This window comes from Hibiscus syriacus, unplaced genomic scaffold (assembly GCF_006381635.1).
Source record: "Hibiscus syriacus cultivar Baekdansim isolate YM2019G1 unplaced genomic scaffold, ASM638163v2 tig00117056_pilon, whole genome shotgun sequence".
Lineage (NCBI taxonomy): Eukaryota > Viridiplantae > Streptophyta > Magnoliopsida > Malvales > Malvaceae > Hibiscus > Hibiscus syriacus.
This window is the reverse complement of record NW_024063539.1, coordinates 1,769,755-1,788,780: the sequence shown is the minus strand read 5'-3', so window position 1 is coordinate 1,788,780 and position 19,026 is coordinate 1,769,755. Positions and strand designations below refer to the sequence as shown.

The window sequence follows — 19,026 nt, the reverse complement described above, 5'->3', positions numbered from 1 at the left end:
AGCTATTGAAAGATATTATTGAGGGGTTTTAGATTTAATTGTTCTAAGAAGGAAGATTCAAAAGTTATACACTATGTGTAAATCAAAAATAGGTAGCTTAATCATCATAGAGAGAATCATTCAGTTCATATACACTTGAACAAATTTAATTTTAAAATGGCATTGTTTGAAGTGTCCGGTATAGGCATTTTGACATACAAATTTCATTCAGTTCATTTGCATATATATTGACATAACTCAGTAAATAGCTATGCTATCCAACTCGTCATTTTTTCATAAAGTACATCTATCGATCACCTATGTTCCACACATACTAATTCATGGCTATAAGTGTAAAAGAAATTAACTTTTTTTTTAAAATTATTTTCTTGAACACAATTTGAAGATAACCTTTTAAGTTTGTCCTTTATCGTTGACTTTTCGTTGGAAAATTGATCTGGCTTAGGTGCTATTGTTTCAAGTTAATAAACCTGTTTAGAGCTTATTAAAAATTTTAATATATGTTTTTATCGAATAGCTTGGAGAAGGTAGGGTCTTGGTTAAGCTTTATCAGCTGTTTTTTCTTTAATTTTTTTTGGTTAAAAGGGGTTATGTTGAGTTTTTACAGAATTGAGTTTTGGCTTTAAATTCAATGAGATTGATGAGGCATAATTTTGGAACTGAAGAGAGAACATATCAAATTTAAATCACACGGCTTTTCTTTAAACAAGAAAAAAACATGGATACACAATGAGAAACGAAGCTTGGATTTTGCTTCGATTTCAGGTTTCAAAATCAACTTGAAGCTTCAAAAATTTTGAACTTGTGGTGTAGGCTACATATATCATTTGTTTACTTTTATTGGATGATCGTTGATATCATATTGATGTGATTTCTTGTCTCTTAATATTACATGTTAGGTAAGGAATTAACTTTCAGTGGCAGCTTTTAATCCGTTGTGTTAATTTAATTATGATAGTGCTTAATGTTGTAAATGTTTCTTGAAGAATGAGGATTATTCTTTCTTTCACTGTTTTTGATTCTCATATACATGTTTTCACTTTTTCATACCATGATAAAGATGGTTACCAGTTTTCACTGTTTTTGATTCCCATATACATGTTTTCACTTTCTCAATATATTCTATGATTTCCGACTGATAGAAACTGTAAAGCTAAATGCAATATCTAGAAGCTGATTCTGCAAAAAGGTTTATTGCAACACTGATTTTAATGAAGATGTGAACCTACACTGCTTATACTTAGTTAACAACTGAATGAATAAGTTGATGTAAAGGCTTCATCCAGAACACCCATAATGTTAGAGCTTGAAGCTACTTTTCGCTATAACAGAAGCGTTATAACTTAACCATAATTTATTTTTAATTTTTAAAGAAAAAATACAAACTAACCTGCAAGAGATTTTTATTGTGGTATTTATATATATATACACAGTTGTTGAGCAAGAAGATCTTAAATTTGTATAGATATACACAGTTGTTTTATTTTAAATTTGTTAATGTTAGTCTTGTACTTATGTTTGATTTGCATTTGTGTTTGTTAATTCAGGATTTTTATTTCTCCTAACCAGTGAATACTACATTTGTGGACCCTTTGTTTGACATTTCTCTACTGTTTTTTTCTTGAGTTGTTGCCATTAAGAGAGTTTTAGGGAACATTAACCAGGTTTGTTTCTTTGAACCTTCTTTCTTTGAATAATTTGAACCTTAGCTTTGAAATATTTTTAGGGTTTAATCTTATACTTTTTATATTGGTTGTTTATATGTATTTATACTCTGGTTTCTCACGATTTCTTAATTTGTTTCATGAAATTACAAATCAAGTCCTCCCAAGATAGACAAATATCGATAAATCCTAATCTTTATGGTTGAAACAATGGAATAATGGCACTAAAAAGGAAAACAAAAAGAGGAAAGAGTTTGTGGTTTTCATTACAGAGCTTTGCCACTGCCGAGTATCAATACTACAAGTAAATGATTAAAAGAGATATAATAAAAAAACAGGGGTTATTTTTTTTAAATAATCTGATATAATTATAAGATATTATATGTCCAGAATTTCTTAACTTATTAATCACACACATTACAAACGCAGTTATTCAAACCTATAATCTCTAGAAAGAATAATATCATGTTTTATCACTAAGACCAATTTATAAGTTATTCTTTATGCAAGATTATGCATGCACATTTTGAACATAAATGAATATTTCGGTGTTTAGATCTTGTTTGAATGTGTCTGCTTTTAGAAGTCTTGTTTTATTTTAAATTTGTTAATGTTATTCTTGTACTGATGTTTGGTTTGCATCTGTGTTTGTTAATTCAAGATTTTTATTTCTCCTAACCAGTGAATACTACATATAAATATAAATATTACAACATAATTTACTATTGCCTTGAAATAAAATATTAAAACATAGATCGTACAATATATTCATTGTCAAATAATTAAAAGTCTATGAACAAATCCTACAGTATATTCATCCTAATTTTTTTTTTAAATAACAGCCTATTCCTGCATGTCAAAACCCTAGATCGTATATGAATTTATAGGTGTTTGTTTATTATAGATATCATGCCGAGGAGAAAAATAACTGATTTACGGGTTGTTCGAGCTTCTGAAAACCATGACCAAATAAATAACGAGGAATCGAATGCACCTGAGTCTTCCGAAGTTCCTGAAACTGTTGAAGGAGAAGTAGAAGTTCAAAGTAATCTTTGAAACATTATTTACTACTTTGTTCATTTTCAAAACTGGCATTTAATAATTTATTATATAGTTGAAAATGCTGGAACGCGCAAGACTCGAGGACGTACAACTTTGAAGGAATTATACCAACTTCCTCCTGGACATCGTGTCAAAGTTTTAAGAAATGATGTCGGTCAACCTATTGGCCCAGAATCACGCCTTCTAGCAGGTTACTTAGGCATAGTTGGACGTAATGCGATTCTGTTACCGATCAATTACTATTCATGGCGCGAAATGTCTAATAGTAACAAAAATCAAGCGTTGGATTTTGTTAAGGTAATAATGTCATTATAATAGATACTCTATAGAAATTCAATACTAATTTATACTTACGGTGCACACTTATTTGCTGTATAGGAGAAATTTTCTTTAGAGGTCTCTGACGATTATGTGAAGCAAGCGTTAGGGAAGAGATGGAGGGACCACAAGAGCTCCTTAAAGAAGAAATACTTCAAGAATGATCTTAGCCTTAAAGAGAAGTTGCAAACAGTCCCACCAGGAATGCTCAGGTACCAATGGGAAGATGCAGTCAGATTTTGGAGTTCAAAAAAAGGACAGGTATGATGTATTTTTCAGAAATAATTATAACTATGTGTAAATCATCATTAAAAGTGATTGTTTGACGTTGTAGGACCGAGAGCATGTTGGTGTTGCTAGCAGGCAACAACAAAAGTTTACGCACACGGCTGGATCAAAGAGCTTTGCTTGTATAGCTCATGAGGAGGTATTATAGATTATTGAAATAGCTTTTTTATTTCATGTACATATTAACTCATAGTAATTATATTATGGTACAACGTAGGAAAATACATCCGGTTCTAAAGTTGGTCGAATCCAACTCTTCGACATGACACATACGAAGAAGGATGGCACTCCTATGACTGCTGACGCTGCAGAAATTATGGTACGTTTATTAGGTAGATGTTTTAAATTTACCTGACTTTATTTATATTTGTATCATGACATTTTTTATTTTAATTAATTATTCACTTTATTATTAGGAAAAATTGAGAGAGAAAAATGCGGAGCATCATGCTACTGCTTTGAGTCAAGGTCTTGTTAATGATGATGACATTGAAAACCAAGCTATTAATGACGTTTTAGGTCCTGAAAGATATGGTCGGGTGCGCTGTCAAGGATCATTCGTTACTCCGACCAAATATTTTGGATCCAACTCATCACAGTACATGTCATCAGATTCTCGATCTTCCAACCACGAAGTTAGTCGTTTAAAAGAAAAGTTGGCTGAGATGGATCAACAAATGGCTAACTTGAAAGCGGAAAATGAAGCAAGGGAAGCAGAGAGAGCAGCAGTGGAAGCATAGAAAGAAACAGCGGCAGCACAGAGAGAAGCAACATATCAGTAGAGATGTGAAGAATTTGAAAAAACGACTCAATGATATGATGCTAATGATACAGAAAACGCAACCTCAGAATCCACCATCGTAGTCTCATTTATGTATGTTATGAGCATTCTGTTAATGTTATTGAAACTTGTTTAACTGAACTTATATTATGTTAATGAAAATTTATATTTATTATATTGGATTTGATGTTGTTTGTTATGGATATAGAGTTTAATGTTATAGTTGTTTTGTTTGTTGGATAATGGAACAAGTTGAAAAAATAGATTTGGGGTAATCAAGCATTATTTTTAGAATTGAAAAATCCTGTGTTATTTAGCGGCGTTTGCAAACTAGAAATGTCGCAATATACCAAACATTTAGCGGCGCTTGTATACTACAAACGTCGCAATATACCATGCATTTAGCGGCGTTTTTGCACTAGAAACGCCGCTAATTCTCAACCCTTATTGCATCATTTTCGATAAAAACGCCGCTAAAAACATAACTTACTGCAGCGTTTATGGGAAAAACGTCGCAAAATATCAAAACCTATTACGGCAGTTTTAAGTAAAACGCCGCTACATCTCAAAACCATTTACGGCGTTTTTTTTCCTAAAAACGCCGTTAAACATCAACGCCTATTGCGGCGTTTTTCTGACAAACGCCGCTAAATAACAAATCCTATTTGCGGCGTTTGTTAAAAAAACGCCGCTAACTTTAACGGCGCTATTTTCAGCGGCGCTTTTTGCGGCGTTTGTCATAACGCCGCATGTGTTTTTAACGGCGCTTAAAAACGCTGCAAAATACATGTTTTGATGTAGTGGATCATCTGCCTTTATGACACATTTACTTCTGTCTTTTGGTATTTTTTCGGTCATTTGGTCGTTGAGTTCACTTATATATTTTTTTCTAAGGGATGATTAGACACCGTCACGACTGATTAAGATTGTTTTTATCTGCTATGTTGTTGATCTTTCCTACTCTGAACCTTCGGATTGGATTTGGATACCTGTTATGCATTCATGGATAACATTTCACGTTGCTCTAATATGATTTTTGGTTTGTCGGTGGTTTTTCAATAGTTTGATCTCTTTTTGTGGTTCGTTTGCCGATGCGATCAAATATGTTTGTATCTATCTTTGTTCGAATTTTCTTGATTATATTTTAATATTTCCTTATATAATTCTTATGTGATATTAAGTTGTTACTTTTGTTTCAATTTATGCACGTGACATCTTCATTTCGCGTCTTACTTCTATACCGGAAAGGAGTGTTACAAATAGAGTAAGACAAACAAACTATTCTACATTTACAGAGAACCAAGGTGACAAGATAGCAATCATGTTGATTTATGTGAATGATTAACTAATTATTAGAAAAATAATTGTGATTTTTGTGTTAATTTGAACTCTTGTATTTCTTTTGTACTTGTTAACAACACGTATATCGAAGAATAATAGCGAGGGAATGAAACTCATTTTTCTCGTAATCTTACTAATAGAAAGTTGAATAAAAAAGGCAACTTTGAAGGAAAATTATAGTGAAAATTCATAATATAGTTTCCCCTCAGTGTTGTGTTCAGGGGACTACTTCGTGTCCAAGTTCATCCTGAAGCTCATAATATCCCAACTCCGTAAGAACTTTCTTACACTCAGGGACAGCTTCCTTCTTCTTGAACCCAAGATTGTTCGCAAACCGAATGTCGCCGCTGACACCGGCAAGCGAGGTGAGAACAACCCTGGCTTTTCTCCAGTCTTCCGTCAGATCACTACAATCCGGCCTAGAACTCTTCACCAATGTGACGTGGCAGTCTGAATCCTCGTAATCTCCTTCCACATGGATTCTGTAGTCTCCCGATTGTGTCGTCGTTATTTCCGGGCTCTGAAAGGTGACGGCTCCATCGGTACGGTTCCTGCATTCCAGCTTCACTACCGCTCCTGCCAAATTATAATTTTCCAAAACCTACCTCTTTACATTTTCTTGTATTTCAAGTAAAAAAGAAAAAAAGAAAAAAAATGTTAAAAATGGAGCGACTTCATTATATACCACTTATGGGTTGGCTGATCTTGGTCTCAAATTCAACACGACAAGTGTCACAGTATACGTGACCTACGACTTTGAACTTGTTTGATTCAGCTGCGCCAGGCGCAGCTGCATCTGTCGCATAGGCAAAATTGAACGAGGATGATATGCAAATTGCTAAGGAAACAAGGGCGATCATACAAGCTTCTGTCATTTCTTTCTTCGTGTCTTTTGCTTTTTTTCTTTTTTCTGGGTTATTAAAGCTTGTAAGAGAGGATAGATTTATAGGGACAGATTCAATTATTATGGGAAACAGGTGCTATTCAAATTATCTATTTTTAAGGGTTTGTTGAGAGAGACCAAGACTCCTTCATTCTCGTTTTAATTGTTTGAACTATAAAACAATTCATTATCTATAAAAAGTAACTTTAAGAGATACTTCCAAATGAAATACCATCATTATAATCTGGATGAAAAATGGGGATGAGAACTCTGCTTTCTTTCGTAGTGCAGTCAAACTTCAAAGCAAAAAAAAATGATAGTAATCAATTTTTTTGCACTCATTTCAGCAGCAAAAAGAGAAGATTGCAGGCAGTGTATAATTTGGAATTTAGACTGGAAATGAGGAGTTTTTTTTTAAAGAGATTGACCAGAAGATTCGATTAATTGGGAGGATTCAAATCGTTTTTATTCTACAAAGGATTGTAATACTATGGTGGATCATTTGGCAAAGGCTGGAATGAGCAAACCACATTTGTACAAAGCATGCTGTTTTGTTCTAGGGTGTGCCTTGGGTGGCTTTTTAACCCTTTTTTGCAGGAATGCTGCTGTGTTAATACTGTATGCTGTTGTGTTAATATTGTATGCTGCTGTGTTAATACTGTCCGAGTGGGCTGGTCAGTAGCAAGGTTGAAGAGTTCTACAGAGTTGATCCATCACTCAGGATGTTGTTTGTTTTTGTTATGTTTTGCTTTTATTTAGACTAGTTCGGGTGATTTCTTATTTTGTGATTATTGGATGATGCTCGATTATTTCAGTGCCATCAAATGGTTTCTCCTCACACAGGGTTGTTGCTAGTACACTATTTTTGGTGTCTGCTTAGTCTTGCTCTATGTTCGGATATGCTGTGAAATTAGCTCTTGGGATTGTCGTGGAGGGGCCGTGCATGCTTTGGTGTTTTCGTTTTGTAAGCATAAGTGGACTTGTACTTTGTACCTTGTTAAGAGTACTCTTTTCCTTCAATTAGATTTAGAGAGGTTTTTAACGAGACTCTTAATTTAGGTTTATTTAATTAATAAAATTTATCTTGCCAAACAAAAAATGATAATTAAATGAGAAAAAAATAGAAATAATGAATGAAAAGATGCAATGAAATGTATAACCTAATCTATTTATCGACTTCATTCGCTTGAAAGAATAAATTAGCCTCTAAATAAATAATTGCTTTAATGCCCTAGACACAAGCTCTTCCCAATATTATTTTAAAGAATAAAAAATCAAGGCAAGGCCGATCAAATGAGTTTTAATGCCCTGGGCGAGATAATAATTTTATGCCCCTATACTTGTATCGTATAATAGACAAAACATAAATATTTTTTTAAAACAAAAATGTAATAGAAATTATAGTTAAACAATATCAACACTAATAAACCCTAAACCTATAAGGTTACAAATATTACCTAAAACGATCAGGTGTTTTGGGCTAATTTTTTTGGGCCAAATATATATACACACTATAAGCACTAGAAAAATTATGCTCCCCTCAAATATGTTGTCCTGTGCTAAGATCCATCTCACTCATGTATTGGGTCGGGCCTGATTCAAGGTTCTCATGTAACTTTACCATTGTTGTTATGTCCATTATGGGACTGGGTTAAAATGTTACAGTTTAAAGATTTATAATTATATTTTAATTATAATAAAAATATAAGAACATATATATTAATTTTATAGATTATTGAAAAATATATAATAATATATAGGTTTAGAGTTTGTGATAGTGAAATGTTAAAAGAATAAAAAAAAGGCTAAAAAATACATAAAATTTATAATATAGTAAATGACAAAATATAAAATAAAATAGCACAAAATACAATAATATGAAATATAATAGCACAAAATTATAGTTGACGATTAAGAGATCATAAAAGATATGTATTTTTTCTATTGTAACATGGGTTTCTACAATATCCACAACGTTTAGATTCTCTAGACTTCTCTCTAATATCCACATAATTTCAAATTTGTGTGAATTTTGGGCAATCCGAAGAGTCCCAACAAAATTTTGGATCTAATAAATTAGAGCCAAGTTTGTACTTCATTCCATTCTTTTCAATTACATTATTTTTCATTATTTATAAGAGAAACTTATATTTGTATACTTTGAAAACAAAGTTGGTATGCAAGATTAATGTATCTTTTATAATTGATACTAACATGTGAACACATGTTGCTATGACATGAGAATATGAATATTTTAAAGCTTAAAATAAATAACAATCATACTATTTTTCTCGTAAATTTGCATAACCTTTCTCATAAATTCTAATATTATAGTAATATTAAATACATAAATTAATATTACTCATTATTAAAAATTTAATAATATTATTTTTAAAATGTTATAATAATAAATATTGTTTAATCTTCAGTCTTGTTTCTTGTTTCTAAATAGACATATAGGGCCCCACTAGACTTTACAAATAAAGTAGGGCCTTAATGGTATGTGTAGAAGAGATTTGAAGGTACTTTTTTATTATCTAAAATGACATTTTTTAGACTTTAGTATTAATATTGGTTGAATGGGCGAAGAAATCTGAGAAAATTTAATTGTGAGTATTGATATTGTTACTCACAGGATCGATACTATTAGCAAGGTATCAATATTTTAAAATTAATGATATATTTTTAAGGATTTTATTATTATACTATTTTTAAAAAAATATATATTATTGATAAATTTAATATTATGATATATTTTTAACCTTGTGGTAGAGCACAAGGCTCTTAATCTTATGGTCGTGGGATCGAGTCCTACAGTGGGCAATTCATAATTCTGACTGTCAGAGGTCTTCCGTGGAAGCTGCTTTCAACCTGACGTTGGGGGCAGCCTACGATCTTACCTCCTCCTCACCCCATTACATATGAGAATAGGATAAACTAATTTATATACTTTTAAAATCAATTAAAGATTTTATGCTATATTGTGGATTTTGAGATTTGTTTATGAAAATATAGAATTCACGACCATGAAACAAAAAAAATAGTTAATTAAAAATTTTAGGGTCTAAAAGTCATCGGTAATATTAGTCGATGATAGCTGAGATAATGACCAATTACGGTGATGAGCAGTGGACGATAATTAATAATTTATCTAAAATTTAAGGGTTAATTGATATTTCATCTAAAATTTAAGAGTTAAATTAGTATTTGATATAATATTAAAATTAACCTCCTAATATTTAACCCAAATATTCACTTGATCACCTATTTTTTAAAATATTTTAGTCTCCAAAGTTTTAATTTTTGGGCAAAATGGTCTCTATTAAATAAAAACAGTTAGTTGGCGAACGATCAATTTATGTTATTGATTTGATATTTTCATATGTGTTTAATTGTTGACATGTCACGTACTACCTCATTACCTTAAGTGATGTATTACATATCATATCATTATCTTAAATGATGTGATACTTATCACTTTATCATCTTAAGTGATTTAGCATATGACATATCATTAATTTAGATAACGTGACATATATCACGTCATAACTTTTATTGATGTGATATATATAAAATCAACTTTAATAGTATGACACATATCACATCATCACTTTAACATTAAATAACATGACATGTGACATATCATCAATTTATCACATGAAAAAATTGTCATATCAACAACATATGTTAATCGATAATCAACTAATGGTTTTCGTCCAACAGGAGCTACTTTGGCCAAAATTAAAATGTTGAGGGTTTAAGTACTCTAAAAAAATATGAGTTAAAATTATCATTCGAACAAATATTGTGAGATTGATTTTAGCATTATGTCTTAATATTTTATCTAAAGTTTATAAAATAAATTAAAAATTAGTTATTTATTAACATATCATATCATCAAATTAATGATATTTAATGTGTCAATGGTCAAAATATTATAAATCGTTAATGTAAGTGACCGAAATATTAATATTATTAAATTGATGACTACATATAAACGAAAACAAAACAAAGGTGGCTATTTTAATAATTGATCCCTTACTTAAATACAACAAAACCTATTTAAGATATATCTGCTTTACATAAATGCCTCACTCTCCCTTATTAACATTACTGGCTTCACCCGGAAGGGCACAAGTGAAAGGTAGCGTCTGAACTCCGCTGATATGCAGACGCCAACATCATATGTTCTCCCTCGTCTTTTTAATATTCTTCACCTCATTTCTATCATTGTCACAAATTTTAAATTTTCTTTTCATACAAATTTTAAATTTTCGAGCTCTATTCTTAACGACTTATGTTGCAAAACTGATGAGATGGTGAAAAAAAAATTATGTTGTTTAGAATAAATAATTTTTTTATTTAAGATAATTGTTGGAGTGGACGTTGAAAGTCGATAAGAATATTTAATGTTTTTGGAAAGATGAATGAAAAACACTACGTTTTCAGGCTTTTTATCTGTGGAACATCATGACTGGTCCTCCCTCAACTACAGTTATACCCAACTGAAATATCAAGATTGGTCTCTGAAAATGTTAGGTATTTTTTTACCTTAAAATAAGACATTGCGGATTAACATGTTTTAAAAATTGAATAGGGGACAAAAATGATAATTTTAATAATGTTAAGAACTAATTTTGACATTTTGCCTGGAATAAATGGTAAAGGTATTGGTTGGCTGTGGAAGTAGCATCTTAATAATTCGCAAAAAGCATAGCAAAATTCCTAGCTCAAAATAAGAACGAACCATTCAAATATATATATAGTAGGAAACTATTTGTAATTGCCAAAGATAAAAAAAATTACTGAGATGATAAAGGAAAAGAGAAAAGGAAAACAAAATTTACTCCGTACAATCTGTATCATTTGACCTCGTATTGAGTCCCTTTTTACCGTCGCTGTAAAAAATTGTGGTAGCAATACAACTCCAGATAACCAGCACGCCGTAAAACCACAACAAAGCCGCCGTTTTCCACCCCATGAACACCGTCCAAACCCCGGACATGACGTAATCATCACCGTCCGTTAGCTTCTCAAACCGATTCCCAATCCATCCCGACACACCCACCAACATGCAAGTAACGAACCACCAGTAGAACTTCCGCCCCGCCATTAAAACCGATCCGATCCGAATTGCTTCCCACCCGAATTTTTCCTCTAACGTCGATACCACCAGGCCTAAACCCAATAATCCCATTAAGTAAACTTCGAGACCCGATCCGGCCACCAAGATGAGTAGGCTGGCCCGAGGGTAGTTCCGCAATACGGCTGCGAAGAGCTGCGGGAATTGGATGTAGAGGAAGAAGAGGGAGTAGGAACATAGGGAGGTGACAACTACGCGCTTCCAAGCGAGTCTGATGGCAGCGGCGGTGGAGAGGAAGGAAGGACGGTGGGGAGGGGAGACGGAGGCGACATGGACGGCGGATATGAAGGATAGAAGAGAGAAAACGGATGAAGGAAAGGAATAGAGCAGTTTGAGACGGAGGAGGGAGATGGATTCTTCACGGGACTCTTTCAAGAGGTGACCGGATTCGAAGTTGGAGGCGGTAAGCAAAGCGGCAGATTCGAGGTGGAGGATGTGGCGTTTGAGAGGGCGCGAAGTGTAGGAAAGGGAGAAGAGGAGGAAGGAAAGAGGGAGGGCCAAGAAAAGGAGGATTGAGAAGAAAATGTGCTTGTTTTGAAACAAAATTCTCAAGGAACCGGAAAAGAGTGCAAGGACGATAGAAGAAGAAGAAGAAGGTGGTTTTGTGGGTTTATTTTGTTGTTGATTATGATCACGTATTTCGGATTCGGTGTCCGACATTGTTTTTCTGTTTTACAATTTCTTCAATTATATTTTTTTTTCTTCTAATCTTTGTATGGACTTTGAAGTCCCAAGTGTGTTTCTAAGATAAGGTAACATGGAAGAGAAAAGATTTTAGGGGGGACCCATTTGTTATAAATATTGGACTAGAGCGATAAAGGTTGTTTGGGTATTGAGAAAGTGGGAGGAAAATACAAGAAATTATTTGTGTGACATGATGTGAGATGAACGAATAATATTATGATAAAATGATGGATTTTTAAAAATTTTAAAAAATATAAATTTATAAATTTATAGAGAGATGAAATCATAGTATTAATAGAAAATAGAATAAGTACATAAATCATCTATCAATTATAAGATATTATTTTATTGAGTTTTTCGATTATTAAAAATTATAAAATGATCTTTTAAATATAGGAGATAATATACATAAAACTTTTAATAAAAATAAATAAGATTAAAATATATAAATAATTAGATGATCATCTTATAACTTTATATAATTAAAAAAAAATTCTCGATGGTCCAAATGGGATCTACGCTTTAGAATAAATTATTGTATATGTGATGTTTGAGTAAAAACTTTCAATCACTCAACTGTATCACTTGAATTAAGATGTTAACGGCACCTACAAATATGTAATTAATATATGCACGTTTATTTAAAAATCTTTCAAAAAAATTTGGAAGTTCTGTAGAAGTGTAAATTTGATCCTAATTATACCTGTATATCTACACTACTATTTATACAATTAGATATAGATTACTATTTATACTGTTAGATGTAAATTACTATTTAAAGTATAAGTGTAAGTATAAGGATGTTTTTTTTTGTCAGGAATAGTATCTAAAATCCTAAAAACCTCTGCTGCAGTTACAACATTTATTGGCGGTTATTATAAGTTTTTCATCGCAGGCAGCGGTGGTAGTTTCCAGCAGCTACCTTATCATTTTATTTTCTTTAATTGATTGGTTTGATTTTATTAGTTTACAGTGATATTTTTATGTATTTAAAATAATATTTTTTCTTGACCTTTATTCTAGTAAAGTGTATCATAACTATCGATGTTTTTAGATTTTCGGTGCAAGTTTCTTCAATTAGTATTTTTCATGGCCTATGGTTCTTCGAGATTTCATGGTTGTTTGTTTTTCCTATGTCTGATTCTTTTGTTCATTTGCATATGACATTATGTTGGTTATTGAATATATGTGTCAGACGATACTACAATTAAATGAGGATTCGTTTTCATTTGTTCACTTCGGCTTTCTTCTTCTATGTCAGATGTTTTGGGACGTCAGAATGATCCATCTCTGTCCGTCGTTGCATCAATTGTTTACGCTATCGCTCATTAGGCTGTCACTAGTCAATCACCACTATGTTTTGCTTATGATAGACATAAATGTATTTATCATGTATGTATGTGGCAATACGTTGCTGATGATTTTTTGTTCAACGGAAGAAAATATTATATTTCTACTTTAAAAAAAAATAGTCAAACGATAACCGGATTACAAAAACATCTAAAAATGATAAATGAAAGAGTTGTGAACTATTCATTTAAACAAACCGAGAAATTTTTTTTGAATAATGGAGTAAGAAAAAAAAACACTTATACAAGGTTTAGTAGAAATTACTTTTTGAAATAAAATGTTTGTTATAATTTAGTGGAAATCATCAGGATTATATAATTTTGAAAAGTGTATAATTTACTTATCAACTTTCTTATAGAGATGATGTAGAGAAACATGATTTTGAATAAAAATTATGTCGATTTCTGAAAGTCATCATATAATTTTGACAACTTTTATCATAAAGTACTATAATAAAAACTTTACTTTAAAAATAAATTTTATTGCATCTTATTCGAACTATTTTATTTTCTCACTCCATAATTCAAGTCAAATTGACAAACAAATGAAGTGATAAAGAGAACTCAAAAAATAAAAGAAAAATGGTGTAAAGTCTATTTCATGGATGTTCGTACACCCGGTATAAATGAGAGGACGGAAAATAAATGCAATTCGAAGCGATTAATGGGATAAATTTTTTTTAATAATGTATTGAGAAAATATATCCATATATAGTGCATGAGAAGTTATTTTTTTTAATTAGGATATTTATTAGGTACCTGTTAGAATTCGTCTGGAATATATGACAACTTCTGAAAATTGCATGGAATACACGATGATTTTTAAAAGTCACCTGAAACACACGACGACTTCTAAAAGTCGTTTGGACTGCAAGACATCTTCTTCAGACTTCATGCATGCACAACAACATGGATAGTTGGTAACACTCCGAAAGTCACTGGGTGATCCAAGCATCTTCCGAAAGTGATCGTATGATCCAAGCAACTTCCAAAGGTATAGTAACGAACACTCTAGTTGAAAAAATAAATCTTTGGCACTGTATATGATCAGTTTTTTCTAAGACGTTATTGGAGCAATTTTGGCCGGTGAGGATACTCCTAAAACTATGTTTGATTTTGCTGAGTCGGAAAGGTATATGTTAATCTTCTTAAGATTTCATGTATTTGGATTTTGGAGGATGACATCTCTTTACTCGTATTTAAATGCACCTTTGGCGTAAAATACGAATACCTTTAAGAAGTATGAAGTGTTTTAGTAAGTAACACGCGATTTATCATTTGGGTTTGGATATTCTTTTCAGAAGTTTGTACAGGCCAAATACATTCTTGTGCTCCCACAAGTATGGGATGAAAAATGACCGATACTTGGCGGGTGATAGTTCCCTGTCCAAGTAAGGCAATGCTGCAACAGCCTGAAAAGGTGCAATTTCAATAAATCACGTGACAAAAACAACATAAAAACGAAGAAAAATGAAGAGATACAAATACTGGTGCCCATGTCGATAGGTCATTTCCACGATGATGGTAAGGCCGGTCAAGTTGAAGCTCGACCAGGAATGAACAAGCTTGAAGATCCTCAAGCTGCATATAATATGTGAATCTAAAAGCATGAAGATTAAGGCTATTCTATGTAAACTGGCTAGTTCAGTGGAAGGAGTTACGTATTGTTCATATGATGCCTTGTTTTTATTGTTGAAGTATGGCGGTGCTGCTGAAGTCCCACCCGGCGTTGCATTGAAAGGGAAAGGAAGAAGACCCTGGAATCCGTCATTAATCCATCTCACCTCACCGACGTAATCCGGAACAAAAAACGATGATGGGAACCGGTGCCACTCGCTTCCAACACAAAGTACAGAACCTGATGAATCTAAAAAATACACACAAACTTCTATCTGACATGCAATACGACACAAAAACTTTGATTTACTGAATCATATAAAGATTAATCATTACCAGTTCCTGCATCATCATAGTGATCCAAGATCTTGTAAACCTTGAAAGAAGCAGCATAACCATTGATCAATGAAAACGTACGTGCATGCGAGGCACATAATATGAGGCAGAGAGCCCCTGGTCTTAGAACTTTAGCTATCTGAATAAACATTTCAAGAACACTTAAATCAGGGTTAGTGTCGTAGGTGTGGGGAAAACAAATAGATGTAGAAGATTCCCACCACAACTATAGTAGATTTATCATAGGGACTATTTGTCTCGGACAATATCAGGTAAGCTCTCGATGATTGCTGAAGCAGCAAGACAAACAAGAGGGAACACTGGATAATGGAATCTGCACTGCCAAGTAAATATAATGGACTGTTACATCTCAAACCATGAAAGATGGAGGATGAAATGACAATCCAACGAAAGAACAAACAAGGTACGAATTTCTTTCAAGAACAGATTAACTATTCAAAAGGAGAAATTAAAGATTGTACTAATTCAGGAGACAGGACATGCAAAGAGGCGATAACAGATATGCTACATTTGTTTCCTCACTACTAGCGCCAAGCTTTTAATGAAGTAGTTGGACGTTGAATCAGTGGAGCTTTTAGTTCCTGGTTCAACTGGCTAGTTATATTAATCTTGCAGTTGATCTTCAACAAACACTAAAAATGAATGGTAAGGATGGTTATGATAATAGAGATTAACCATACCTTTCTTCTTTGTGCAACTGCAGAGACATTAATGTCAACCAAATATAAAGTGGAGAGACCACGATAAGCAGGTCTGGGGCATACTTTTTCCTTACAATTGGCAGAATAGCAAGGAAAAGCAGAGCAAAGATGAAACAGAAGTTGAAATTGTTAAACCCGTTCCTTAGATAAAAAAGTGGCGTCCCATACAAATGATTCTCACCACCTCCCAAGACATTATACATTAGGAGATTAAAAACAGATGATGTCCATCGCTGATAGTAGTAATAATCAACAAGTATGGGGAGTGCCTGGAGAAAGAACTTCAATCATTCACAAACATATGGAAAAACTAAATATGAACTGATTACAAATTATGTAAATAACTAATTGAGTTATTAAAATAATATATCCAGAATATTTACAGATATTAACCGAAATTGGGTATAAATATGCTTACAAGAAGAGCAATTGAGGTGACCGTTCCATAAAGAAATGCTTGTTTGAATTGTTTAGATAAAGAAAATAACGTGACTGGAAGAAATGCCAAAATTGAAAATGGCCAACCTAGGATTACTCCCACAGCTGCAACTGCTACGGCCTGTGCCGGTTTATCAAGAAGAAATAGCCCTGATGAGAGGCTCATGGAATACATAGAAAATAAACTAGGCATAAAACCTGGGGAAAAGAAAGCTCACAGTAACAAAGGAAAATTGAATTTGTTATGCATTCTCATATGGCTTGAAACATGGACGGTAAAGCATGATCGTAGTACTTGTATCTGTATTCTGGAAATTGACAAAGATGGGTTAGAGGAATCACTCACTTGTGCTGGCAAAGAAACAACCACTAGCCAAGCAAAGCATTGCAAGTGCATAAAAAGCAAGATGTTTTCCATACATTCTGGAAACTGCTATCACTAAAGTGGCATCTGAAATCACAGATAGAAGACCAAGAAAGAGTCTCGCTGCATAGAAGACTCTCACCTGTAAGATAGATAGAAATATAAAGATTGTTCAGAACTTAAAAAAATCAGAAAGTTAACATCTTAGAAAGATTTAAACTTACTTTTCATAGGCAAAGAGCCAGGAAGCAGGTTGATCAACTACTTCGTGGAAAATAATGTATAAATATGATCGGAGAGCAAAATGAGAACTGCAGTAGACATACAAAACAGATAACTGCCTTAGCAGAACACTTCTTAACAACTTATTCAAACTTACTTTCTCATATGCAAAGAGCCAGGAAGCAGGTCGACCAACAACATCTTGGAAAATAATTTACAAATATGATTGGAGAGCAAACTGAGAACTGCAGTAGACATAGAAAACAGATAACTGCCTTAGCAAATCATTTCTTAACAGCTTAGGCTCCATTTGGATTCCACTGAAACCTAATGCACAGCTTTCAAGATAATTTTCGCTCCTAACTCCTAGGCCTGTAAACGAACCGAACGCACAAGAACGGAGGTATGTTCATGTTCGTTCATTTAATAAATAAACGAACATAAACAAACACGAACATAAACGAACAAAATTTTTTTTGTTCATGTTCGTTCACGAAAATAAAAGAACACGAACATAAATGAATACGAACATAAACGTTGGAGACCATACCTTCCATCATTCTTTCATGAAAAATAGTCGACAATGCAAATCAACCAAATCTACAGTGATAAATAGCGTAAGAGCTGATTAGCAGTGATGAAATGTTTAAAGATATCAGATATTTCGATCGATCTTTTAAAGATATTAAATGATTCACACGACTTTAATTTAACACTATAACATTTATCTTAGTGGTCCATGATTATATATGAACAATCATTTTTCACTACGCTATTCTAATAAATTCGCCGACTAAAAGTTTTGTGACATCAATGTCAGACTTTAGTGAGATTTGTTAATAATGGTCATTTCCATTGGCAGAGTAGAAAATTTAACAGCATGAAGATTTTGAACGGTACAAATTGGACTATAAGGCAATAACATAGATCCGAAATCCCTCCGATGCTACATATCTAACTGATATTATTGCTAAACCACCATTCAAAATTTTAACGTACCTAAAGTCTACTCCACAACTAAATGTCACACAAGAACTATGAAAACAAAAGTTCATTGTCAAAGTGTATTTTCTACTTATTAATGGGTTCTTCCTGGAAAACCCATTACTTCCGCTATTACTCTTTTACAGAAATTGCATAGAAACCTTTGTTTTGTTTTCTGGCAAATTCTATATATTTTTCTCTTTACTGATGCTCATATACTTCTGATTGTTACCTTTATCTTCCCATCTATTTCTAGAAAAAAATATGATGTTTTCTTGAGTTTTAGATGTAAAGATACCCTCAATAACTTTACATATTAACTATTAAGCCAAATAAAACAGAGAAAGAGATGAAAACAGACATGTAAAACTTCAGATTGCACTATAATATAACTTGTTTTGAAGCTTTCACCGATCGTCTCCACTCTCCAATGAACACTAGGATTTGGGAAAAAGGGAGAAAATGAATATAGGTGCGAGGTGCCTCACGAGTTAACATATTGGATTTAATCTCCAAATAAAATTGGGTTAATTATGGAGTTGGTCATCAGAATATCAGATTAATTAATATTTTTAAGATACTTACAAATTAGTCACCAAAATTGATTTAAGAAGATTGGGTTAAACATAAATGAACGAAGATAACCGAACGAACATAAACGAACATAACCGAACGTTCACGAACGTAAATGAACGAACGAGACCTATGTTGGTGTTCGTTCATTTAATTAAACGAACACAAAATCTTGTTCATGTTCGTTCATTTAATAAATAAACGCACATAAACGAACTTCCCGCCGCACTGTTCATGAACGGTTCGCTGAACGTTCA

The 19,026-nt window shown here is 32.8% G+C and overlaps 3 protein-coding genes across 6 annotated transcripts; all 3 read right to left on the bottom strand.

Annotated features, from left to right (window-relative positions):
• Positions 1-5,631: 5,631 nt before the first annotated feature.
• Positions 5,632-6,332, bottom strand: LOC120198293 (anther-specific protein LAT52-like). Its single transcript, XM_039199630.1, has 2 exons — positions 6,140-6,332; positions 5,632-6,030 (listed from the first exon to the last, which is right to left on the bottom strand). The coding sequence occupies exons 1-2, from the start codon at positions 6,327-6,329 to the stop codon at positions 5,672-5,674; spliced, it is 549 nt and encodes a 182-aa protein (XP_039055561.1). The 5' UTR covers positions 6,330-6,332; the 3' UTR covers positions 5,632-5,671.
• Positions 6,333-11,180: 4,848 nt separating this feature from the next.
• Positions 11,181-12,140, bottom strand: LOC120198135. Its single transcript, XM_039199511.1, has one exon. The coding sequence runs from the start codon at positions 12,138-12,140 to the stop codon at positions 11,181-11,183; it is 960 nt and encodes a 319-aa protein (XP_039055442.1).
• Positions 12,141-14,745: 2,605 nt separating this feature from the next.
• On the bottom strand, positions 14,746-17,565 carry LOC120198367 (dol-P-Man:Man(6)GlcNAc(2)-PP-Dol alpha-1,2-mannosyltransferase-like). 4 transcript variants are annotated; one of them, XM_039199717.1, is made up of 9 exons: positions 17,370-17,565; positions 16,973-17,132; positions 16,607-16,824; positions 16,168-16,457; positions 15,688-15,805; positions 15,467-15,605; positions 15,175-15,371; positions 15,007-15,094; positions 14,746-14,927 (listed from the first exon to the last, which is right to left on the bottom strand). In XM_039199717.1, the coding sequence occupies exons 2-9, from the start codon at positions 17,046-17,048 to the stop codon at positions 14,788-14,790; spliced, it is 1,266 nt and encodes a 421-aa protein (XP_039055648.1). In that variant the 5' UTR covers positions 17,049-17,132; positions 17,370-17,565; the 3' UTR covers positions 14,746-14,787. The 4 variants fall into 4 exon arrangements, with proteins under 4 accessions (XP_039055648.1, XP_039055651.1, XP_039055647.1 ...); XM_039199720.1 differs by having other exon boundaries at positions 16,607-16,747; positions 17,370-17,564; XM_039199716.1 differs by lacking the exon at positions 17,370-17,565 and adding an exon at positions 17,211-17,309.
• Between the last annotated feature and the right edge of the window lie 1,461 nt (positions 17,566-19,026).

What these genes read in the sequence shown, in the direction of transcription:
- LOC120198367 (XM_039199717.1), bottom strand. Translation starts at nt 17,048, where the DNA reads ATGTATGGAAAACATCTTGCTTTTTATGCACTTGCAATGCTTTGCTTG. An exon ending in TCACCTCAATTGCTCTTCTT is followed by an intron (nt 16,458 to 16,606) that starts GTAAGCATATTT and finishes TTCTTTCTCCAG; the next exon opens with GCACTCCCCATACTTGTTGA. An exon ending in AGGCATCATATGAACAATAC is followed by an intron (nt 15,095 to 15,174) that starts GTAACTCCTTCC and finishes TATTATATGCAG; the next exon opens with CTTGAGGATCTTCAAGCTTG.
- LOC120198293 (XM_039199630.1), bottom strand. Translation starts at nt 6,329, where the DNA reads ATGACAGAAGCTTGTATGATCGCCCTTGTTTCCTTAGCAATTTGCATA. An exon ending in GATCAGCCAACCCATAAGTG is followed by an intron (nt 6,031 to 6,139) that starts GTATATAATGAA and finishes ATAATTTGGCAG; the next exon opens with GAGCGGTAGTGAAGCTGGAA.
- LOC120198135 (XM_039199511.1), bottom strand. Translation starts at nt 12,140, where the DNA reads ATGTCGGACACCGAATCCGAAATACGTGATCATAATCAACAACAAAAT.